This window comes from Leiobunum rupestre, chromosome 3 (genome assembly GCF_980474605.1).
Source record: "Leiobunum rupestre chromosome 3, qqLeiRupe1.1.hap1, whole genome shotgun sequence".
Lineage (NCBI taxonomy): Eukaryota > Metazoa > Arthropoda > Arachnida > Opiliones > Sclerosomatidae > Leiobunum > Leiobunum rupestre.
In genome coordinates this window covers 16,593,804-16,609,903 of record NC_143386.1, presented here as the reverse complement: position 1 = coordinate 16,609,903, position 16,100 = coordinate 16,593,804, and the positions used below count along the sequence as shown (strand labels likewise).

General features: G+C 40.7%; 1 protein-coding gene across 1 annotated transcript in view; it reads left to right on the top strand.

Moving 5' to 3' along the window:
- The first annotated feature begins 4,521 nt into the window (after positions 1 to 4,521).
- LOC149949695 (uncharacterized) overlaps positions 4,522 to 16,100 on the top strand; it is a 60,388-nt gene continuing 48,809 nt past the window's right edge. The window contains exons 1-3 of the mRNA XM_090169274.1: positions 4,522 to 4,642; positions 7,588 to 7,677; positions 8,858 to 8,969. Of these exons, the coding sequence (XP_090025400.1) occupies positions 4,632 to 4,642; positions 7,588 to 7,677; positions 8,858 to 8,969 (213 nt within the window). The 5' untranslated portion in view covers positions 4,522 to 4,631. The remainder of the gene's footprint in view (positions 4,643 to 7,587; positions 7,678 to 8,857; positions 8,970 to 16,100) is intronic.

The window sequence follows — 16,100 nt, the reverse complement described above, 5'->3', positions numbered from 1 at the left end:
AAATATAAGACTCAGTCCATCACTGGTTGAATGCGAAGGGATTGGGGGCCTATTGCACAATTTCGGTACACTGTCCGGTTTGGAAACTCTCTCGACCCTCTGGCGTCGTGTAGGCTATACCGTCTTTTGCGTTACGAAATGGGCGGGGTAACTAAACCGCGGGCCCCAATTGCATTGGCGGTGAAGTGCAAGCGTTTTCCACAATAGTGGCGTCGCCTACGTTCTGAATTTGGAGTTTTTAGGAAACATGACATGCAAATAAATAAATAAATAAATATATATAAAGTCAAACTTTAAGACAGCCCCCCCCCTCCACAAGAGATAAGGGAACTAAGAGAGAAGGCGTTTAAAATCAGTATTATAAATTATATAAATAACCATGTCGGGTATTTTGAATTAGGTGCGATTAGATTCAAATAACGCGCCAGCGAATGACGGGGTAAGTCAGCGAAAACGCTTCACTGCAAAGTGTGCGCGTATGAAGTATACAAGTTTGAGCGTCGCAAGGATGCTAGTTCGCGGGTACAAAATATACTCGTTTTCTTAAAGTATGCTAGCTTGTGAGACGAAACTATGAGATATAGTAGAAAAGTATACTATAGTGTGAAATAAGAATTTTGCCCGGTTTGGCGTTAAATAACCCGGCCACCTGAATTAATAGCTTTAAAAGTCGCTTGATGACTTAGGCCTAAGGTGGTGCCTTGGGTATTAGCCTAGCTGATTATTATTATTATTATTATTACAGCCTTGGCGAGAGATCTTCGCGTGATGTTGAGCACATTATCATTAGCATCACGCGAAGCGACGCGAAAATCTCGCTCGCGAAGGCTATGCGTGCGTCCACCTAAAGGCGGCTGCACACATGAGGCGCGAAGCGAGCGACGCAACGCGGAAATAGAAAAAAAAACCTACTTTCGCACACGCTTCGCATGCCCGCGCACTCAAAATTCGCTTGCGAGCTTTATGTGTGCAGCCGCCTTTGTCTTTGGTAGGACGACATGAAAGCGCGTGATCACAGAAGAGAAGGTCAGAGGTTATATTGAAGCGTTTATTAAATTATTTAATTAGAATTGTTATGTTAGATATATTTCGTACTTTAATTTTGCCTTATTTAAATACAAATTTAGCCTTATTTAAATACAAATTTAGCGTTATTTAAATACAAATTTCGCCTTATTTAAATCCAAAGCCTTTATAAATAAAAATGTAGCCTGATTTAAGTGAAAATGTAGCCTTATTTAAATGGAAATTTAGTCTTAATTAAATGAAAATTTAGCCTTATTTAAATGAAAATTTATCCTTATTTAAATGAAAATTTAGGCTTATTTAAATTAAAATTTTGCCTTATTTAAATAAAATATTTCATTAGAGTTCTTATGGTGTTTAAATTTAATAATTTAAAGGGAGTTTTAATTTCGTAAATGAATTGACAATTAATTAAATAAATATTTGATTCATGTCTTAAGCCTGACTTTTATTTTTATAACACACTTCCGTCCTTTTGCCTATTGGAAAGTCGTGGGTTCAAATCCGGGCTCTGAAGTATTATTTTGTGATGATTATAATTGTAATTCTGTACAATATGATCTGTTTAATAGTTTCAATTTTAAATTTTATATAGTAACGTATCATTCACACTAAACAACTTTCGTTGACCATTTTGTTTAGGCATTTTTATTCTTCCAACTAACTTCCCACTTTGAAAGTGGAAGTTTAGAGAATTTTGGATGCTGCTATAATTGTTCGTTTTTACACTGTGCAATTAGTTTGACGGTTAGCGTCTCACTATACAACTTTCTTATATTATTTTCTTTGTATAAACTAAATTTTACTTCTTAGACGACACTTGAATCCCCGCCATTCCGTTAGACCAAGTGTTACATGTAGACAACGGGAGATGTCGCCACTATAGTGAAAGAAATTCACTTCTTTAACAATTAGTTGCTAATCCTTTGACCGGAGCTCTGTTGTTTGGGAAATTTTACATGGTGGGTATTTTCAGCTTCAATACTTTCTCCCGAAGATGATCACTATTCGCTTTTTTTACCAACTAATTTTTGGATTAGAAATCTATAAAATATAGCTTATGAAGGATTTTCATTGTCCCCCTTTGTCGCGCTTAAGTGCTCACCGCCTCTGCTAGAGGTATTGTATTATCCCCTCCACAAACACCTTCTTTCCTCCAAGAGTCTATAATGCTAAAACCAGGTAAATCATTTCTTAGAGCACGTAACTATCAATTTCGTTTAGGAAGCTCCGCTCAAGTCTATGTCAGCCCTGTTTAACTATAACACGGGCAACGAAACAATATTATCGCCTTCTTGGCGAACTTGTTTTTACTGTTTTCAGTCTCTGTAAAACCTAGAGTCTCCAGTGAATTCAGTTTATTTATTTTAGCTGACTGTTGAAGAAATCGTTCCTTTGCGTCTTTCTGACTACTAACTATGCTCGCTTCTCTCTTAAATTTTTGGCGTTTTTGGGCCCCTGACATAAACTTTCGGGAATTCATTCTGGTTTTAGTTTTCAATGGCCGCCATTGTGGCCATATTTTTCTCCCCACGATAAAAACTATTGAAAAAAACTGTGACGTACCACTGCTAAGTCCCTATTATATTGAATATTTTTATATTACCGGGCAATTTTAAGGCTTCTCATGGAGGAAGAGTTAATTAATTTCGTATAAAATTATCTTTCGGAAAAAGATGAAAACCAATTCCTTTAGAACTAAACGAATTACTTTTGCAGTACGGTATGCAACAAGTGTTTCCTTTTAACTAGGTAACTTTTTTGCCATGTTAAGGCTTAGCAAAAAACCGATGTTATGTTCGAGAAACGTTTCCAGCTTTCTAATATTTCAACAAGCACTATATAAATAGTATTTTATGAGTCCTGGCTGTCGGAAATATTACTTCTTGGCAATTTCTGGGAAGATGTTTTATTTAAGAGCCTATTAGTCATCTTTTCAATGGATTTTAGGACCCAAGAAGGCACCTTTTTCGTAAATTGGAGGCCTAAAGTAATAATAATAATCAGCTAGGCTAATACCCAAGGCACCACCTTAGGCCTAAGTCATCATGCGACTTTTGAAGCCCTTAAATCAGGTGGCCGGGTTACAATGCGTAGGAGGGTGGTGGCAAGCCCTGCATGCCACGAGATCGAGCCAACAGCTCCCTACACTAACTATTACCGTTAACCTAGACACCTTTTCTTAAAATGGAGGCCCCCTAAGTGGGCCCAAAATTTTTCAACGTGCCTACTTAATTGTACCTACCGCTGGTGGCGCTACTGGACAAAGCCTATAGTCAAAAAAGCTAAACCCTAAACTAATGTTTAGGCTTAGTTTCTCTTTTCGATGTAATAGTCGCAAGCCAGATTTCCGGCACGGTACTGATGAGTCCCCAATAGGACGAAACCGGTCTTTCGTTGGAATTTCTGGCTATTTTAATTAGATTTTTAGAGGGTCTTTGGCTTTATTTTGAAGCCCGCGTGCGATTTTTGGGGTAATGGGGAGTTGGCGTTATGATCATTACCCGTAATTTTCTACTAGAAGTAGGAATTGCCGAGCTAATTTTTTAGAGTTGCGGAAATGAGCAGGCAAATGACAAACTGTTCATTTCGCCAACCCTATCTAGTATTTGGAGAAACGAACGGTTGGTGAAATGAACAGTTGGCGAAATGAACAGTTGGAGAATGAGCCAACCATTTCATCAACTCCGTAAAAAAAACTAGTTGGCGAAATGAACGGTTGAAGATATGAACAGTTGGAAAATGAGTAGTTGGGCAAATGAAAAGTTGGAAATATGAACTGTTTGAGATATGGAAAGTACGGCTGCTCCGTCCCTACTCACGTGGCTCATGAACCCTGGACCACTATATTCAAATCGAACTCTTGTAGAAAAAGCGCTCACCGAGCTTAACAACCCTGCGGGTTCTTTAAATTCAACTACTATTGAAGCGACGAGTGATCAGTAATAACCACAAACCGTAATCCCTCCAAAAATGACGAAACATGCAAAAGTTTTACTGAGAGATATTCACAAGACAGACTGCATTACGGGATTCGTCACTCGTAGCCTTTGACAGCGCCTCGCTAGGAAGATATTTTCTTCTTGTTACTAGCTCTCAGTAAAATATTCCCCAAAGTGACAAACTTATGGAACAATATTATAGACTTATGATAGAACTGATTAGAATAAATAAAATAAATAATAGCAAAAGTGTTCTATTATAGATTACGGCCCTAACCAGGATCGGAAATAAGGTTTATTTCTAAACTGGTCTATTTGGCCAGTGACTCCCAACTCTGGAATTATTTAAGTGGTCACGTAAACCAGTTTGTTAATAATACGGTAGATAATTTTGAATTAATAAACTGGACACTGGACCAGTAAACCCCCAGCTTTTGAATTAAAAAACTGGTCTGAGCAATTAATAAACTGGTCTTTGACCCAGTGACCACCGCTTATTTCCAAGCCTGCCCCAACCGGTGGTTATGAAGTTTTGGAAAAACTATCTGGCACTCATGCTAATTATTTATTTTCAAAAGTTTGCGGGGTCAGTTCGAGTTTTCTGCCTAGCATTGTTTAAACAATGATAGTTATTTTATTCGTTCCATAATAAATTGTTCAGAAATGGATCCAAGGTAAATATTTACATTAAATACGTTTATTATTCTGACTTTTACATGATTTTTCTTCAAGATCATCGTTTATTTCAATAGTAAATTTCTATGAAAAGTGGTTGCTAAACTAGCATTGCTAATATGTGGATTCATTTTCTTATTTTTCCATCTAATTTTTTGGTTATTAACCTCGGTTTGGAAAAAAACGGGGCAAAAACCATTACAAAATATATCAATACTTATGTAATTTATACTTCTCATCTGGCAAAATTTAAATAAAATTTAATTTCTTATGTCCAGTTTTTACTACTTTAAAGACCTAACTCTCCTAAATATCAAGATAATAGAAATTGTGGTCATGACACTGGTTATAGTTTTCTTTTTGGGTGTTGAGAAACTTTTGATTCTAAAGTTTTGAGAGGTGTCTTAAAAAAAAGCTTATGCATCCAACCAACTCCGTCTTTTAATGATGGTTCCACTGACGGCCTAAGAATAGACTGGGAAGTTCATATGCACATTAGTAACCAAAGCAATACATCAATATTTTTTTACCATTGAGACATTATTTCTGCTAATGTAATCCCCTACAGATATCATTTTGCACTATGTGAAAAAGAAATGTGATTTGGAGCAGTTAGTGCCGATGCCTCTCAGTAAGAGGAAAACAAGTGTGATACCAGCTTTTAGATCTGGGTGAAAACCTGGGAAGTAATCCAGAACTAAGTTTGCGAGTTCTTTCCCGGCCTAGTAATTGGGTTTTCCTGCAAGTACTACAGCTTAAGGGTTTTAAAGCAATAATTAGTGTAAGGATGTTTGTGGTTACGTACTGTAACAAGCTAGTTACAATCTTCTGACGCTGAAAGATAAATCTATCTGCTAGAAACTATTTAGATGCAGAAAATGGTTGCCAGATATAAGCAACTGGAGGAATTGTGCTAGGAGATGTATCAAATTATGACGCAGGAGAGTGAATACAGCAGCGTGACGAGGCCCCACCCCAAGTTATTACATAGCTTAAATGTGCTGCAGCATATTTAGCCAAGGAAAATTAGTCACTCTAGGTAATCTGTTATCCCTGTTGGTGATACTCCGGGAAACCTTTTTTAATTTTTAATATTTGTGTGTGGTTTGCTGGATCAAATATTCTCATTAAATATATTTTCTCATCATTAAAGATAATGTTCAAATATAACCTTCTAATCTCAAGTATTATATATTCCCATTAATGTTATTGTTAAGTGTTTTTAGACGTTGAAAGTGTTAGTTTACTTTCTTGTTTTTACCATCATTTATATCCGTTAGTGTTGTGTCCTATAAACATTTACAGATTGACTCCCATTTATCTGGAAAGGGTAAAGATGGCATATAAAATTTTTGCAGTTAACTGTAACATGTAATAATAATATTAATAATAATGCGTTTTTATTGGATATTCTCATCAGAATTTATCTGTTTTACATGATAGTCCTTATCTTTAAATAGGTTTAATATGTACATTTTTGTTAGGCCTGAAATGGTTTTTTTTAGTTCATTCCTAAAATTTTTAAAAGTGACTTGTGTTTTTAGATTATTGCTCAGAGTGTTTTAGAGCTTAATACCATTCACGTCGATGCTTTAATTATGAACTAAACTTATTAATGATTTTTAGTAACAGTTGATTTGAATAGTTCTGTAATGTAACGGGGGCACTTAAGATGTAATATTTTAAACATCAATAGCAGAGTGTGATAATTAGCTCTTTGTTGGAGTGTCATCTATCCCAGTTCATTTTTAGCGTCAGTGGCGGAGAATCTTTTTTTGCTTACAGAGGATAGTTCTGGCACTGTTGTTTTGTTATAACTGTAGTTTTTTTTAAGATCTGTCTGAAGCGTTGTTACAAAATATAACTGCGTATTCTAGAACTGATTGACCGACCACAATTTCTGTTTTACTTTATTGAATGTATAGTCTATGTGGATGTTCCATTCTATAGTATTGCATCGAAATAAACCCCAGATATTTAAATGAGGACGCCCTCATAATTTGCACATTAGCCATTTTTATTATGTTCTCTGCTTCCAATTGCTTAGTTTTACTTTGGGGAGAAAATCATAAATGCTGATTTTCCTGTGTTGAGATTAAGTCCTTTTGTTGGTAGAAAGTCTCGTTGAGCCATGATGTCTTTTTCTGTATTCGCTATGGCGTCTTGTACTTCATAGTCGGAATTTAATATTAGTTAAAACCTTTTGATATACAAGCCAGATGTATCGTGCCCAGGAAACGTTTTCAACTCGTCATCTAAAGTTCGGTAAAGTCGAGTCTTATGATGTTCCCAACAGAGTGATCCCAAGTAAATTCAAAGCTTAGCTACAGTTTCTGGTCACTCCAGACCAAAACCACTAGTAACTAATACACCCAAGCTTATGCTTCTGGCACTCAACATTTCCACCCTCCCCTTAAAGTTGCTAAATGAAATTCCCAATAATACAAAACGTTACGTATGTAATTTTATATTTTTATCTCATCATTGCCCATCGTTTTAAGTCCTTAAATTTTTTAGCCACCTTTTAATTGAAGTGTATATTTGACTCCTAACAAATTAAGAGGCAATCTTGATATCATATTAAGTGTGGCCAGTTAAATTTATATTTTAGTGTTTTATATCAAATTTCCATTGTCAATCAACCCTCTTTTCTCCCTTATTGCCTAACAAATCTTGCCAATCCCAAGATTACTGAGTGACAATATACCCAACAAATGCATTAAATTTCCCTTTGGTATAGAAAACTTTCAGTGTTGACAATTTTGGACCATGATGGTGTGATGTTAACCAACATTTTACATGACCACAGCTTGTCTAATGTTTTCTTAATATTTAATAAGGTATTTAGCAGGGAAAATAAAGCCCATCGCTAAAATCCATAGCCCAATAACCTGATATTGAAAATGTTTACAAAATTATTAACTTGTGGTAATTTTGTTTACAGGGATAATATTATTGCTGATCCAAAGCAGGATAGGTTGAGCCCAATTACCAAAAATCGTTTTTCCACAAAAGAAAATCTCAGTAACAAAAGGTAAATGTTTTTTATTGTAAGCAATAGATGTGCTCATTATGGGATGATTATTTGAAAAAGAGTTAATAGTGGTTTGATGTTATCTATTAGTGAAGCTTTATGGTTTATTTTTTTAACCAAAATTGTTAAGTATTTAAACTTGTAAATTTCCAAAAAAAATCACATAAATTGGTGAAATTTCTACCTGAATAATTTTTAATCATAAAACAGCGATCTCCTTTACCCACTTTTGGGAAATTTAGTGTATTATCTCAAAACCAATTGTCTTCTATTAACATTACTTTTGTTTATCCATGTATTGAATAGGGTAAATTAGCTATATTATACTTCATTGTATTTATGAAAAGGTATAAAAGTAAGTTTCCAATTCAGAGCCAACTAAATGATAAGTAGTAAATAAATTTAAGAATAATTTTAGTTGCACACATTATTAATAAATTTATCAAAAAAATGTGGCATAAATTGTTAAAAAGAAATAAGAATTTTAGAAAATCAGGTTTTATAAATTTTTTATAGATTTTTTATCTGAATAGTTGCATAATCTAATTATTTTTTCTTTGAACAAAACATTTATCTATAGATAATTTTATTTTTGGATTTGCCCAAGTTAACTGAATATTGACCATATGAAAGGCATACTATTTAAATTTTGTATACATATGTATACAAAGATGCTTAACCATTTGAGCCTAGTAATAACAGCTACAAGGACTTGAGAGAGTGTCTTCTCCTCGGAAAGGCAAGATGAAGATGCCTGTAGGCCAATAGTCAACCTAACACTGTTCTTAAGAGTGAGAGTAACACAACGCTATACCACAAACTCCTTGGCTAGATTGTCTGCCTTTCATTGCCAAGTCACCCAATCAAGATGTGATTTATTATGTTTGCCTAATTCAGAGAGATCCAAACTAGATATACTAAACTGATTAAGTGGGAATATTAACATAGCTATACAATAGTCTTCATAATGGGTTATTGGTTATATAACTGAGTTGGTAAACCCATAAACACGAGGTGCAGAAGGATTTTCCATTGATTTTTTTTATAATAATGTTCTAAAACCAAAATACTGCTATATTTGCCTAATAACGCCAAAGCATTTTTACTTATCATTTACTATAGCTCTCTCTTTTATTTCTTACTGTTTTGTCCTGGTTTATATGTTGATTTTCTTTTTCAGTGTATCAGAATTTGCTTTATTGGTAAAGAAATATATAGTTAAAAACACAGATGTTTCGTTTAATACGTCGTGTTACAAAACTGAAATTTCTCAAGTTTTAAATGATGCGCAGGTAATAAATTTTTGAATTATAAATTATAATTTAAGTTCTAGCCAAGGATTATAATTTTAATCAGCTCTGTTGGTTAAACCAGCTCTTATAGTCAAACCCCCTGGCAATTAATTTATATCTATTAAAAAGCAGAATATAGTGATAATTTAAGTACAGTTATAAATAAATTAATAACATACACATTTGTTAATAACGCGAGTATTACCAGGAAGCTATACATGCATACACTTGGAATGTCTAAGGATCAATTGCCACTGTATTCTGAAAGCAGTTTGAGAAATGGGCTTGACTTAAGCTACGGTGAATGTAAGACTTAATTCGTTTTTCCAATTCATTGGCTGCTCTTGCTTAGAAACTGTGCTGTGGTGAGAAAATGGAGGACATTCACTCAGAAAATAAACTATTATTTAAATGAGGAGATGAGGTTAGTGAAATTCCAACCTAGCACTTCGTTCAGAGGTTCATTGTGCAGCCCCAGCCGTAAAGAACTGGAAAATCCCAGTCTCACAAGCAAAGCGCAAAATTTGCTTTGCCAAGATATTGGAAAGATCTCTCGTTTCCAACCTGTGCATAAGAAGATGCTCAAACCTTTCAGCTGCATAAAAATCACAGACACAAAATGGACACGAGAGGAAGATTCCTCCTCTGCAAGGCACCCTCTGTACATAGGAATATCTCAGATGCAGATGTCTATTTAGAGGGCAGTGATTTAAAAGTAGGCCCATAACCACCCTGATACTACTCTTAGAGAGCGAGAGCAACTCAGTTGCTCTTTTCTTAGAAGCCACAGGGATAAACTGCTTGGCCTGCCTCTGACCATCTGTCTCAAGCCAAAGTTACACCTAAAGGGGTCGGAGTGTGCAATAACTGGTGGCTTTACCGGGGAGTCGGGGTCCGGCTCTTGTAGCCCATAAGGGCGGTGGCGCACTGGGAGATGTAGCTCCGATCAAATGGTCCTATCTCCACCTCCGACTTCGGTCAGGTTTGGGCTGGATACTGAGCTTCGGCTCAGGCTAACGTGCAAGAGTGTGTTGTGTTTCAACACAAGAGTTTGTTATAATAATTTAAAAAAAATAGTTTATTCTCAGGAGTTTAGGTTACAATTATGGTTATCAATCTCGATCTAACGCCCCGTCTTCTTCTGCACGCTGTTTATATACGCCGAAAAGACCGCGCCGTTGGCGACCTTTAACCACCCGATAAGACGTTGGTCCGCCGCAGCGCCACCTCTCCGACCCGACAAAATACCTAGGAAAAGGAGGAAAAAGACCTACCGAGGTTTCCCATACTTAGCGCCCCGTTACATCTTCCTCCCCTTCACCATGGGAAACCTCGAGAAATCAAAGGATTCAAAAAAACAACTGACTTTCCAAATAACAATTTTATTCTCACGAAAACCAGACTACACCCCCAAATGAATTCCATACAGACACTGGACGTTACCGACCAAAACCCGCGCCAAAGGCCCCACCGTGCATCCTCGTATGGCCGCCAGCCGAGATACCAGGAAATGAGTTACCCCCGGCAAAGGGATAGGCACCCCTGTTAAATATTCTCCCGGTAAACCCGCTGGATCGAACAGAGGAGCAGCCGATTCCACGATAATCCTAGCCTCCGAAACCGATTTAAACACCGAGCGAGACGGACCCGTAAAAGGAAAGGTGGCCAGTTGCCCAAAGCCTAACCACAGATTCGGAAAATGTGCCAGAAATGGATCGACATCCCAGCAACTACCCCCAAAGTTATGCAACAGGATGAAGTGGCCCCTCGGAACCCCGTCCTTCAGGATACGGAAAACCTCCGAATATGCCCGACGACATTGTACCACCACAGGATACCCATATTTTACCGCTAGCGACAGCTGAGCCATAAAGACCGCCCGCTGAGTAACAAAAGGCACTGTCCTCCCTATCTCACGATCAAGTCCGCAAGCCCCGATCCCTACCACCTTAGGCCAAGCGCTCACTGCTCTTCGTAACGTCTCCGTCCTAGCTTGTGGAAGGCAGGACGGATACGAAACGGAGAGCCAGTGGGCGCCTAGCCTAACGGAACCTTAGGATCGTTTCCATCGTAGCCCCAAAAAATTTTCCACTCGACCGTCCAACGCGTTAAGAGGAGGAACCCCCACAACCACCCAAACCCGAGAATGCATCACCAACCGATCCAACGCAATCGGAAGATTAGCAGGCAATGCCAGATTCGTTACGCGCCCTAAAAATCCCCCAGGAAAAATCTCCGGGCGCAACTCGACCAACCGATCGAAAGAAAAGTTCACAGGAAGAGCTAACCGCTTCGTTATTTGAGAGACGTAGCCAAATCCATCCAAATACGGCCCAACCACGTCCATCGGAACACCCGAAGAACGCTCCGCCCCCATGACCAGGGAGGAGCCCGACGAACCTTCCGCCGTAGCCAATGATGAAAACGCCGTAGCTGATGCTGAGCCAGCCAAATCCGCTGAAAACGAAGACAACACCACTGATGCCGAACTGACTGGAGCTGCCGAAGACGAGGCCTCAGTTTTCGATGCCGAACCGACTGGAACCGCCAAAGATGAATTTCCCATCACCGATGCCAAACCGACTGAAACAGTCGGGGACAAGGCCGCCGTTCTCGATGCCAAGCTGACTGGAACCGCTGAAGACGCATTCCAAACTTCCGCATCGCCACCAACAGCCGCTGATGCACCATTTATTTCCTCCAGGAAGACTTCACTAGAACTCCTGACCTCCTGACCAGCCCGAACTACCAACAACCCTGGTGACACTTCACCCCCTGAATCGTAGTCATCCGAGTCGTCCAAAAGGAGAACATCCCCTCCCGTTTTAGCCATTCCAAAACGAATCCCCAGGATCCTGATACTCCTACCAGACCAGAAAAAACCTTACTTAACAACCAAGCCCCAAAAGCCGAAAAGAGAACAAAACGCTAACAGGTCACCGACGGGATCAATACCCCAAGATCCCACCCCGGACTCCCTGAATCCCCTGAAGGTCTGCAGCCCGACGTCTCTCGGCCTCAGCTTTCAACCCCTCAATTTGAGGGTGCCCACTAGGATAGCACGTCGCCGCCCAACCCCTTCGCAGCATCAGTTCCGTCCCTGAGATCAACCGGGCAACCAAACCATCCGTTCGCAACCTCCCATCTCCCAAATTCCGGCTTTTCCCAGCAACTCCCACCCGTCGCCATAGTTCGTGACTAATGGACCCCTACAACCAAGGACCAAAAAACCCTGAATCTTCATAGCATTCCACCCAGAATCTCAGAACGGTAAAAAGCAAGACAAAGAGAAACAAAGTCGTACATCGTCGGGAAATCGAGATCGGGACACAACACCAGTAAGTGAACTATAAGCGGGATAAATAACCTCAGCCCAGCTCCTTAGACTCCCCGAATCCTTCGAAGGCCTGCAGCCCGACGTTCCCCCGGGATCAGCTTCCAACCCCCAATTTGAGGATGCCCACCAAGATGTCACGTCGCTGTCCGAACCGCTTCGACCCATCAGTTCCGTCCCCAAGATTGGCGGATACCCATCCCAAGTGCCCAAGATTCCCCATTCCAGACGACAACAACCCCGCAAACTCCGTTCCACCAAGCCACCGCCAAAGACACCTCTATGCAAAGCCAAAAAAAGTTTCGGACCTCGCTTCGTCCTGCCAACGAGGCCACCACGGCAAACCACCCTCTGCTCTCTCTCGAACCTGCGCCCTCTTAGAGCGACGACCCTGAATTATCCCGATCTCTTCTCGCGAACCCAAAGGAAACTATTCCCTTCCAAAGCCTGAACAGCCACCCGGATTTTCAGCTAAACCCGCCTCAGCACCGAAGCCATTCCCAAAAAAAAACCACACACACCCGAAAAAAACGCCTCCCATTAAAACACATAACAAAATGAAGGAAAACACTGACAAAAACGAAGAACCAAAGGAAATAACCTAAATTAAAAAACCCCATAACGATAAAAATTCAAAATTAAACTGGCCCATTTACCAAAGGAAAAAAACATGGCGAGAGAAAAAAAAACTCGGAAAAACCCCATGACTCACGATTTTCCGTATCTCGGCGGTGCCTCCAAAATGCAAGAGTGTGTTGTGTTTCAACACAAGAGTTCGTTATAATAATTAAAAAAAACAGTTTATTCTCAGGAGTTTAGGTTACAATTATGGTTACCAATCTCGATCTAACGCCCCGTCTTCTTCTGCACGCTGTTTATATACGCCGAAAAGATCGCGCCGTTGGCGACCTTTAACCACCCGATAAGACGTTTGTTCGCCGCAGCGCCACCTCTCCGACCCGACAAAATACCTAGGAAAAGGAGGAAAAAGACCTACCGAGGTTTCCCATACTTAGCACCCCGTTACAAACGGAGAGGGTCCTGGCAAACTGGCCGTCTCAGCGGATTGGGTAGCCTGCTGTGGGGCGGCGGGCCTCCGTATGAGGGCACGGCGGTCCTGTTTCCCGGCCTTTTGTAGTCCACCGGGATCTCCGGTGCCAGCTGTGCCGGGTTACTTGGGCTGCTGTGTGCTCGTCGTTCCCCTTTAGGAGCTCTCTCCAAAGGGTTTGACTACCTTCATAGGTGGGGTGTCGGCCGGATTTGCTAGAGCATCCGCTCTCAATCCCACTGCTGTGTGCGAAGTGGCGGGTTGGACCTTCTGCTGGGTTGAATGGCTTGCGTCGAGGGTGCGACCATCAGTAGTAGGGTTCTACTACCCATGCTGGCTTTGTCACCTGTCTGGGCTTGTGGACGCTGGCGTAGGGAATTCTGATGAGAGACCTCCGGTGGTTACGAACCAGGCCCTTGGGTATTGTTATAGCCGGTTCAGTACCAAAGAACCTAGATTCCGCAGCTTCCTGGCCAGAGTATCGGCCCTTTCATTACCATGATTCCCCCTATGACCAGGCACCCAATAGAGTTATTTGAACCCTTTGTGGGTGCCTAGTTCATAAAGGAGTTCCAAACAGCTTAGAATTGATACTAAACTGATAAAGTGCCTAAAGGGAAGCCTGGCTTTTTGAGAAAATCTGGACAATCTTGCTCCGATACTTCTTAAGTCAGCACAGAGGCAAATTGCAGAAATCTCTGCCTGACTTCAGGCTTCGCTGGGGTGTTTGGATTTTTAAGGACTTTAAAAGTCCCCCTATCCACCCCTGTGTAAGCAGAAAACGCTGCCTCTTTCAAGGCTGCGACAGACTAATCCAGTGGATGAAGTTCTTGTCACAGACATAATTGACTACTTTACAATGGCCCGTATTGAGCTTGTTGTTAAGGTACAACCTCTTTAGGAGTACTTCTAAATTTTTCGTACAGTTATCCTTTGTCCTGAAGGCGAACTTGACTGGGTTCGGTAGTTAACTAGCTTTTATAACTAAAAACTTGGTGCCCTCCAAAACAGTCATTCTGGTCAAAGGCTTTCCGTAACCACTCCCAGTTTGGGCATCCCTACAGAGGCAGGTAATGGCACCTCCAGCCATGTGGAAATTCCTGGTGAGAGAAAGAAGCTCAGCCGAAGGTGTCCCATCAACTCTCTCAAGAATCCAACGCTGAACGTTGTCCAATTCCTCCTCTGTGATAGGGTTTTTCAGAAAGCCATCTCAAGCAACCCTACTGCGTCATTGTAGGACATAGGAGGCAAAGGCTCCTTAGCCTTTTTGGCCGCAGATTGGGAAGAACCAGGGGAGGGATTGGAGATCCTCCGACCTGACCATCTTAAATGAAGGGGTTACTTGGCCCTTCGAGGGTGACTGAACCTCCTACTTGGCAAGCTTTGCAGTCTTACGCCGTTCATTGCGTTGCGCTGTTTTAGAGGGTCGGGAAATATTCGAGAATGACTCCATCAAGCTGGGTGCTGCTGGAAGCAGGCCATTGCCCATTTTGAGCTTGGTTTTGGTTTTCGTTTGTTTATGGAATCCATGAAAGATCCCACGAGTATGGAGGAAAGTGAACGGTTTGAAGGCTTGCTACAAAGGGGTTTATCCAGGTTACCCGAGGAGATGTTAAGTGATAAAGTATTTTCGATTCCCTGGTACCATTCAGGCTTCAGCATTGATACCTTACACCTTGACTTAAGAAGAAGAGCCTTAGTTGACCAGCATGAAGGATTCCTCTAACACCACGTAGAGATTCAAGGTTGCAGTTTATGGAAGGGATGCGCCAAGTTAACACATTGCGATTGAAAATCTCCATTTTAAACCACGCTCTTTTCTCTGAGAAAATAATTTGGGCTACCATAATCTTCCTCAGACATTCCAATTTAAGTGTTATTATTATTATTATTATTATTATTATTATTATTATTATTATTAGTAGTAGGGGTTTGGTCAAGCCCAACCTAGCACTTCGATCAGAGGTCCATTGTGCAACCCCAGCCTTTTAGACATGGAAAAGCCCAGTCTCCGAAATGAAGCTCAAGATTTGCTTCGGTTTGATATTGGAAAGATCGCTCGTTTCCAGCCTGTGCACACCAAGATGATCAAACCTTTGAGCCACGTAAAAATCGCAAACACAAAAGGACATGAGAGGAAGTTTCCTCCTTTGCAAGGCCTGCCGTGCACATAGGACTCTCATTGATGCCAGTCAGATGCATATGACTATTAAGCTGGCAGTGACCTAAAAATACACCCGTAACCACCCTGTTACTACTCGTAGAGAGCGAGAGCAACTCTGTTGCTCTTTTCTTAGAAGGTACAGGGATAAACTCCTTGGCCTGCACATGGCTGCGAACCAGCTAGGCCATTGGGTATTGCACCCTTCTTGGCCCTTTCATTACCATGAAGCCCCTATAACCAGGCACCCAATAGAGTTGAACCCTATTATGGGTGCCCAGTTCTGAAAGTAGATCCAAACAGCTAAGAACAAGCTTAGAGGTAATACTAAACTGATTAAGAGCCTTAAGGGCAGCCTGGCTGTCCAAGAAAACCTGAACAGTCTTGCCCCGGTACTGGTCGAAATGGTTCCTTTGAATTTCCCAGTAATAATCATCTCAACATTGTCGGCATAACCAAAGCCACGAAAGCTGTCCCAGTTTAGCCTCACCAATAGTTTGTTCTCAACCAGGCACCACAGCAGGGGTAAGAGGGGCAGCCCCGGCTAGTGGTGACCCTCAGTGATTCGTCAAGCAAGAAGACTGTCTT